Below are 9,246 nucleotides of genomic sequence, written 5' to 3' on the forward strand. Positions count from 1 at the left end.
GCCTCAGCTATTACAAACAACATTATCTATCATTTTGTGTTCTATACCCGGGGTAGTTTGTCAAGAGGGGTCAAAACTCCAAATTTACGTGGGCATAGCATAGTGAAGCAAGGCGTGAGTATATTCACAGCTTGTTGTTAGTCAACTAAATTTATGATGATTTCGATTTTCCTCTGAAAGGCTTTCATTGGGGCCATAATGCTTAGGTAATATAATAGCGCCATATTGGCAAAACTTCCCAACTTCATGATCAGTTTTTAATTTAAAAACTAATTCACAAAATATCCATCTGGGTTTAACTTAATAACCTTTTTTCAACATGATTCCTGGAAATTTCCGTTTGTACCAATTATAATTTAAGTAAAAACAAAACATTTTTGCTACCATTTTTACCAAAAAGGTATTTAATTTTTCCACTTTCTTCGACCTTCTTAAATGCGACCTTTTGTAAGGGAGTGTCAAAATTCTAATGTCACAAGAGAGCCAACCTTTAATAATTGAATTATGGAAATGAACGACGAAAAATGAATTGACTTGGTGGAAAATTATCCGTGTTTTTATATCAAAATGCAAATGTTGTCATAGATCCTACTTCAATATCAGCTGTTTATGGTTACGGCATGACTAAACAACAAATCTGTAATGGCGTTATGGCTATGACACCACTGAATGCGCTTTACACATTGCGAATTTTGATTTAGCTGTTAATTGAATGGTGTGTTTAATGGGCTTTTAACGAAATTGGTAGACAGTCTATCATCATCTTTTTCTAAGAGCAACCCTGAGTTTGTATAGATTCGCCTTATGAGCAGCTGTCATTTGAAACACTTTTGATACCTCAGTCATAATTATTGGATTTAATGTTGGCGCGCTAAACAGTACTATTACTAAAATATTCCAAGTTTCGGTATTTCGTCTTTTGTTGTGATAAATATATAAAATGCAAGCTTTTCTGAAAACTGGTAAAACTACTGCCCATGATAAGACGCAGAGTGGTGGCTCCTCGGTTACCGCTGGCAGCAGTGGTGAACGTCGTAAACCACCGGCACCTTGGGTTGAAAAATAGTATGTAATATTCTTGATCTTGTAATATAATATATATTGAAAATTTTTCAATATACAGTCGCCCAAAGAGTGTGGAGGATGTTGTCGAACAGTCAGAGGTGGTGGCAGTTCTGCGCAAATGCGTGGAGGGTGCAGATTTACCAAATATGCTTTTATATGGCCCACCTGGAACTGGTAAAACCAGTACAATATTGGCAGCCGCACGCCAAATTTTCGGCGATCTTTATCGCGATCGCATACTGGAGCTAAACGCTTCGGATGAACGTGGCATTGCAGTAGTACGCACAAAAATCAAGAATTTTGCACAACTGACCGCGAGTGGCACACGACCAGATGGCCGCCCATGCCCACCTTTTAAAATTATCATACTCGATGAAGCTGATTCAATGACACATGCTGCACAGGCTGCTTTACGTCGTACCATGGAAAAGGAAAGTCGCAGTACACGTTTCTGTTTGGTGTGCAATTATGTGTCACGTATCATTGAGCCGATCACATCGCGTTGCACCAAATTCCGTTTCAAGTCGTTGGGTGATGAGCAAATGATTTCGCGTTTGCGCCATATTTGTAAACTAGAGGACGTTAAAATTGATGAGAATGCTTATAAATCTATTGTGCAGATATCTGGCGGTGATATGAGACGTGCCATAACTACATTGCAATCGTGCTACCGTCTTAAAGGCACATCAAATACCATTAGTACGGCGGACTTGCTGGAAATGTCGGGCATTATACCAGAACATTATTTAGTAGAATTTTTAGAAGTATGCCAAGCTGGGAATTATTCAAAATTGGAAGACTTTGTGCGGCAGATAGGGTATGAAGCTTATAGTATTGGTCAAATGTTGGAGCAATTCAATGACTACGTTCTTCGATGTTCGTCACTAACTAACAAACAAAAAGCGTTAATCTGTGACAAGCTTGGTGTAAGTTTTTGCAGCTTGAGTTAAATGTAACGACGCGCTCTTACAATTATTTTCTTTACAGGAATGCTCTTTTCGTCTACAAGATGGTGGCTCAGAATATCTACAGATTATGGACTTGGGTTGCGCAATAATACTGGCGCTCAAATAGAAACTCTACGGAAACGAATTAGTTCTTAACAAGGAAAAAAATATATTTAATTAAAAAGTACAAGCTGAATTTAGTTTACTTTAAGATCATTAAATTTTCTATCATTATGTAAAACTCTTATATTATTGTACTACTTCGAACTCATCATCTTCTCGCTCGCGTTTAACACCACCACTACTTCCATCGCCACCTGTATTGCTTCCACCAATACTACCAACCGCAGCAGATGCACTTGTATCTAGATCAACCTCCATCTTAACGTCGCCGCTGTCGACCCCACCGCTATTAACATTTATACTGCTACCGATTCCCGTCGAACCGCTCACCGATACCGTTTTAGTGGTCGTAGTGAATTTTATCACTGGCTTAGGTATTGTAACTACTTGTGTCTTTGGTGCAAGAACAGTTTGGCGCTTAGTTACGCCTGCACCACCACTGCCACCAGCACTCTTCATCTGTGTTTTGATAGTGGAGCGCGCGTCCAACGCGGATTTTGTCATCTTTTTGGGTTGGTTAGCAGCACGAAGTTTGTAGTTGCAGGCTGATAGACAATAACGATCAGGAGGAAGACGCAAACCACAATGTGGTTTAATAGGCGGCAAAGGCATCGCATTTCGGACCTCTGCAAGTTTTGCCAGAATCTTAAAAAATACAAACAAGTAACAATTGTTTATTTTTAGTAAAAACAAAAAGTTCCTTACATGACGAGGGGGCGGGCATGTAAAGGCTTTATCCAAAACAACCTCAGTGGCAAGTTTTACATCATCCAAATCAATTGTTTTCTTCCGAGCATGATTTGCAAATACTTTCGCGTCATCCAATATACAAGTCACGTAACCTGAAGCATCAAAATAGTAAAAAGTATTATTACAGTGCACAGTATCCCTAAAGGTGTTTGTAAACTTACGATATGTGAACTCCAACAATTGATTGATAACGCGCGGTTCATAATCTTGCACATTCAGCTCTTTTAATATTGACATTATTACTTGTGCATCCTTTGGTACATGCTTTACCTGGTTGTTTAACTTAGATTTGTCTACTTTTTCCTTTTCGGCAGACATTGTGCCGAAGTTTATTTAATGGATATGTTATGTTGTTGAAGGCTAGGCAAAGAATATTTCTGTGTTGTTGCGTATTGCCATCTCGGCTGTGAAAGCCAAGCAATTCATAGTGATGCCACATATATTTGAGAATAAAATATACACATTTTTGTAGATTATAGTTTCACGAGTTTAAGACGATTGTGTTTATTCAACATATAATTAAATAATTTTTAGAAATGAGAAGTAGTTGCATCTTTATTTTTTAGTCACGAGTTTTAAAATAAAACGTTAACAAAATTAACGTTAACATAAAAAATTGGAAAATAATGTCAGTGTATCACCACGTGAATCAAATATACAGGATCACACATGTACGAGACCGTGTTGTTGTTGTAGCAGTACCTATGCCCTGTCAGTGTAGTGTAATCACCGGTCGTCTTCGTCTAGCAGATCTAACGGTAGGCCCAGGAAACTGGTTGTTTCGACGTGTTGGGTCTAGCGGGAGAGAGGTGTTAGATGAGTGGGTTTGATGGGGCATGTGAAAAGGTGGTTAGTGTCGTGCGGGGTGCATTCACATGCCGGACATATGTTTAGTATGCCCATGGCAGCCGGTTCTACGTTACCGGAATGACTACCAAGTAAATTAGCCCTGTGTAGTGTACCGTATCCCTACGAGACCATGTATTTGTATTTGGTTTTGAGAAAAAAGTTGCATAAAAACAAGTTCATCAAATGCTCTGTGTTGGTTTCTTTTACTTAAATCTTGCAATTGATTCGTGTTGTTGTTGTTATAACAGCATAAGCTGTCCCCATAAATTTGAGGGGAATGCTACTGAACTGACAGCGGTATTCCTTGGCCGAATACAAATCCGGTTGTGTTTGGAGTTTTTGTAATAAAATGGAATTTGCCATGCTAGGATGCGAAATAAATTTTCGGAAGCATACTATAGTTTCGCATTTCATGATACATAATCGGCACCCCTTGCACATGCTGGTATTTTGAAATAAAAGTAATTTTTCGATGGCACTACCATTTTTCATTTTCAGTTATTGCAAGAATCTAACATGACAACAAGTGTTTCAATATTTATATATTTTTTTTTAAGAATTTCGTAGAAATTTTAAGATCATTTCGCCGCTTTTACTTTTCGTTCCTTCGTGAGACAAAACATAACAGCATATAGCCCGCTCAAAACAAAAATAATAATAACCTCTTGTCCGGCACCTCTGAATATTTATAATACCAAAATACAACCCTGGAGTAAGTCATTTTCATTCACGCCATTTTGATTAATCATTGAATGAATCAATTCAATTAACAATTAGTTAGGGATTATTTCATACATATGCAGGAATTCTATATTCGTACAAATACAACTCATTTCAGTTAACTTTTAAATATATAAACTTAAAATTAAAATATTGGCAGTTCGTGTTAAATACGAGATAGAATGCAAAAAATAAGAACTGTCAGAATTAAGAGGAAGTGGATTTTTTCGTCACTGGCAAATTCTTTCAAATCATAGATCGGGTAGATAAAAATTTGTTGATTTCGTTTTTGCGATATTTATTATTGATTATATTCAAGAAATTGTCATTATATTATATTGGAAAAGAAGCGAACGAACCGAATGTGTTATAATTGCACTTTGCTTACATTGCATGAATGGCAGGATAATATTTAAGCACACTCAAAGCGATATTCAAATTTATGGAAACGTTGGTCTGCAAAAAAATAATCAGAAAAAGCCAAACATAGGTTGAAACCCCAAAAATTTGGAATATGCAATAGTAAGTAACAGAAAATATTTGTGTATATGGTCATATATGTATGCATATCATATTCGTTGTATTCGGAAATTAAACAATTTTCAAATCGTAGATGGAGCCGACGAGTAATCTAGTTAAGTTGGAAAGCTGTGATTTAGAAGCAGAGATTGCCGTTCCCAACACAATGCATAACAATCACTACGAACCCGATCAATCAAGTTACCATAATAACAACAATAGACAATATGGAAATTACCAATCATATATACACAACATGCAAGATGCCAACAGTATTAATAAGCAAAGGCAAATCCCAGAGGAGGAACATGTGGATCAAATTGTATATGACAGCATGCATACAATATTAAATGTATATAATCGCTTCTATGAACTTCTAATTTTAGGCGGGAGGCAACAGTATTATTAAATCTGAAACTGAATATATCGCAATGCATGTCTCGGACCGTCCTGCCAATAGTAGCACTCAGTTAAGTTATGTGGATGGAAGGCAAGTTTATAGCTATAAACATCTGTATTCCATATTTTGTTATTAAACATTTTTTTCTTCAAATAGCAACGAAACAGATTTGCATACAATGGATTCAGATGACATACCCGTTATAGTAAATGGAAAATATTTCAGAATCATTGAAGAGGTACAAAACTTTAGCAGCGTTCCCCAAAAATGCATGAGAAATATTTTATATTGTTATATAGCTTTTTTGTTGTTACTTGTGTAGCAGCTTACAGATTATTACAGATATTTTGTTATGCTCCATAGATTAGTTTTTTATTTAAAGTCAATTAGGTTAAATTAACTTTTAGGGTTATAAATTATTACTGTATTTACAACAGTATAAAGTATTTACCAGAAGCTCACATGTTTAGTGAAGGTTCCTGCTGTAGTATAAGTCCTGGGGCGGATATTGCCTTTAATATATTTTTATTTACTTTAATACTTTATTAATATGTTTGTATATCGTAGATGAACGCAACAGAGCATCAGCGAGTAACTCGTGGCATTGTAGCTGTATGCCAGCATTGTTCACGTGAAAAAGCAAGACCGATTCATGGCTCCATGAGGATAACTTCGAATTTCGTACGGCATTTAAAGACCCTTCATCCTGAAAGGTATGAAGAATTTATCATTGAAAGGCAAAATCATTCACGCACACCGAGAGGGAGGCGGGGTCATAAACGTAAAATTAACCAACCGAAGGGACAGGTAAACAAGATTGTTTATATATTTTACTGTTTTGTATTGGAAGTTATTATTTTTTTTCGACTCTTTAGAATGGGAACAATTCGAGAACGGAAGGATACATGATGGATGACGAAAGTAACGCATATAGTCCAGAAGGTAATTCCGCATACTATGATGACACGCAGTTATCGTCGGGGAATAATTTGTACAATGCAGAGTAAGTTGAAAGAAAATTGTGCATAGTTTCTAGGTATAAATCCGGTTCGTTCCTGCTACTTGATTATAAGCAAAGCTAACCTTTATATTCAGGCGCTTCTTCCACATTTTTTTTTTGTTTTTTTGTTAAAAAGATTTTGTATTTGCTTATAATAATTAAATTCAAATGCACGTACTTTTCAACTAAAAATATTTTGTTTTTCTAGCAACACCGACATGTATTCCGCTGAATCCAACGATACGCACTTATCGGATGAAAGCATGGAGAAAAAGGGGAGTTCGAATTCCTGCCAAATAGCATGCGATCCAAATGAAATACCCACGATATTAAATGGCAAATATTTTAAAATTATTGAGCAGGTAAAATATTACATAGAAAAAAAGAAAGTGGTACCGTATAATGCTAATTAATCTGGAATACCAGGACATGCACAGCAATCGGGCTTCCATTAGCGTTGTAGCGGCCTGCCAATTCTGCGATGCTGATAAGTTAGTAAAAGGCCCGCTCAAAGTCACTTCGAATTTCGTACAACATTTGCGTTCGCGCCATTTTAAGGAGTATAACATGTATTTGAAAGAAAAATTCAACAGCAGTACAAGATGTCGACGCTCACTCAATAAGCAGCCGGCACCATTACCTTTTATAGAAAAAGTCTTGAATTTCATTTTGTTATCTAATGTTCCAGTTTCTGTTGTGGAAGAATCAGCCTTCATTGAACTTTTCCGCGGCACTGGCCAGACAATGTGCTCCCGTGCACAGCTACTTGCCCGCTTAGATGACACGCATGCATGCTTTGTGGATAATGTAAAACACAGCTTGCAGGAAGTACCGTATATTTGTGTCACCGCTGATATTTGGACCAGACAAAATAAGCAGTATTTTGGCTACTGCAGCTTTTGGTTGGATAACGAATTAAGACGACAAATGGCGGTGTTGGCATGTATTAGGCTTAGTGATGCGCCGACTTACAATGAAATCCAGACAGTGATAGGGCAGATTCAGGCTAAATATGATTTGAGCGAGGAGAAAATCACATGTACAGTGGTTGATGGTGTGCGCGATTTTGTGCAGACATATCACAATTTCAGCATTAAAAGTAACTAATAGACATACATATGAATGGCATTGCTTGAAATATTCATTATTCCTTTTGATATCAAAGGCATGTGCAACGATTACTACGATGACGACTTCAATTTTGCCATTAGCTGTGCTCAACACTTACTAAACCATATTCCCAAACAACTCAAACGTGGGGAACATAGTCTGCATTTATTGACGGTCTTTGATTTCAATAACATTTTAAAATCGCATGAAATGCTGCAAGATGTGCTGAGACGGTAACTTGATAGAATACTTAATTAATTCGTATTCTGTATTAATACAGTGCTTAATATTGCAATCATTCATATTGCAGTTGCTTAGATATTTTCAGGAAATGCCGGGATTTCGAGGTTGATGAAATTGCGGGATGTTTATTTGATGGTCGATTAGCACAGTCCGATGTGCGCTGGCCAACATGGTACATATCGTTAACACAATTTCTAAAGCACAAGAATAAACTAGACGAACTATGCACTTCACTAAATGCCTCAAAATTTGCTCCACATGAGATTGAATATCTTGAAGATTTATGCATGATACTTAAACCAATAACAGACGCTTTGGAGTTCTTGCAGCAAGACTCATATTTGTATTTTGGTTACTTTCTGCCAACCCTAGTCACAATCAAGGTAAAATTGAAAAAATTACACGAGTGCAGCCGCATAAAACATTTGCACATAGTAGCTAGGCAATTGAGCGATGCTTTACTAAATCGTTTTGGAAAATATTTTGAAATGAATTCAGAATGCAACGATGCTATAATTGCGGCTATAGTTTGTCCTGCAGTTAAAATGCGTTTTGTGGAAGCTTTGCGCGAGACGGCACCCCATGTTAACACTGAGATGCTAATGGTGCTTTTTGTGGACTATGCGCAAGACTTCTATGAAAACAATGAAAAGACGGAGAATACCCAAGCAGAACGACCACCATCAGTGGACTCATTTCTCTGTTTTGATCCGGATGATAACGAAGGTAATTTCTTAAAAAATTATTTCGGATTTTTAAACTTTTTTGTTACAGCGATTTAACACTTTATACATTTAATTTATATAATCGAAATTACTAGCAAAAAGATTTCAACTTTCCTAACAAATATTTACATATGTATGTACATATGCATATTTTTCTCCCAGATACACCATCAAAGCACAGGCCTTCTGTCGCCATACGCGAAGAGTTGACAAGCTATTTGCATGACGAGGACAAAACTTTGGCCTGCTTAAATCGTTACCCGCTTGTGAAGAAAGTTTTCCACAAGTACAATACTTTGCTGCCAACGTCACTTCCGTTGGAAAATTTCTTTCATACTTTCTTGAATGTGTTCGATGGGCAAAAAAGGGAGCATCTAAACGATGAGCATATGGAGCGTCTTGTTCTTACAAAGACAAATAAAGTTTTATAAAAGTTGTATAAAAGTAAAGTTTAGATATAAATAGATTCAAGGCGCATATTTCTAACATAAATTTTGTTTAATATAGTACCCTTGTATAGTAGAATGTTCGACATCGAAAAGCTGCAATCACAACAGACAGCCAGAAGATTCGCCACTCGACTCTCACTCCTGCTCTCGGAGAGCACTGCCCAACACACCGGCATGCGCGAGCAATGGAGCAACATTTCTCGTTCCCTACGTACCGCCGCCGAAGAAGAAATCGGATTCCGGCGAGCCCGAAAAAACAATTGGTACGACGAGGAATGTCATGCTGCCGCCGAAAGAAAAGATGCCGCCTATAGAGCCACGCTGCGATCGGGCGCAACGCGAGCCA

At 37.2% G+C, this 9,246-nt stretch overlaps 3 protein-coding genes across 6 annotated transcripts; 2 read left to right on the plus strand and 1 right to left on the minus strand.

Annotated features, from left to right (window-relative positions):
- The first annotated feature begins 773 nt into the window (after nucleotides 1-773).
- Nucleotides 774-2,259, plus strand: LOC128868428 (replication factor C subunit 4). The gene is made up of 3 exons (XM_054110508.1): nucleotides 774-1,065; nucleotides 1,124-1,991; nucleotides 2,053-2,259. The coding sequence occupies exons 1-3, from the start codon at nucleotides 941-943 to the stop codon at nucleotides 2,137-2,139; spliced, it is 1,080 nt and encodes a 359-aa protein (XP_053966483.1). The 5' UTR covers nucleotides 774-940; the 3' UTR covers nucleotides 2,140-2,259.
- Nucleotides 2,158-3,271, minus strand: LOC128868429 (transcription initiation factor TFIID subunit 9). Its single transcript, XM_054110509.1, has 3 exons — nucleotides 3,047-3,271; nucleotides 2,841-2,977; nucleotides 2,158-2,780 (listed from the first exon to the last, which is right to left on the minus strand). The coding sequence occupies exons 1-3, from the start codon at nucleotides 3,201-3,203 to the stop codon at nucleotides 2,262-2,264; spliced, it is 813 nt and encodes a 270-aa protein (XP_053966484.1). The 5' UTR covers nucleotides 3,204-3,271; the 3' UTR covers nucleotides 2,158-2,261.
- Nucleotides 3,272-4,465: 1,194 nt separating this feature from the next.
- LOC128867566 (uncharacterized) lies at nucleotides 4,466-8,999 on the plus strand. Of its 4 annotated transcripts, XM_054108928.1 has the most exons (13): nucleotides 4,466-4,716; nucleotides 4,774-4,976; nucleotides 5,068-5,295; nucleotides 5,360-5,463; nucleotides 5,530-5,611; nucleotides 5,941-6,180; nucleotides 6,249-6,376; nucleotides 6,582-6,735; nucleotides 6,800-7,472; nucleotides 7,539-7,716; nucleotides 7,794-8,452; nucleotides 8,614-8,895; nucleotides 8,959-8,999. In XM_054108928.1, the coding sequence occupies exons 3-12, from the start codon at nucleotides 5,068-5,070 to the stop codon at nucleotides 8,880-8,882; spliced, it is 2,715 nt and encodes a 904-aa protein (XP_053964903.1). In that variant the 5' UTR covers nucleotides 4,466-4,716; nucleotides 4,774-4,976; the 3' UTR covers nucleotides 8,883-8,895; nucleotides 8,959-8,999. The 4 variants fall into 4 exon arrangements, with proteins under 4 accessions (XP_053964903.1, XP_053964902.1, XP_053964905.1 ...); XM_054108927.1 differs by having other exon boundaries at nucleotides 8,614-8,999; XM_054108930.1 differs by having other exon boundaries at nucleotides 4,859-4,976; nucleotides 8,614-8,999.
- Nucleotides 9,000-9,246: the final 247 nt, after the last annotated feature.

This window comes from Anastrepha ludens, chromosome 6 (genome assembly GCF_028408465.1).
Source record: "Anastrepha ludens isolate Willacy chromosome 6, idAnaLude1.1, whole genome shotgun sequence".
In the NCBI taxonomy this organism is placed as follows: Eukaryota; Metazoa; Arthropoda; class Insecta; order Diptera; family Tephritidae; genus Anastrepha; species Anastrepha ludens.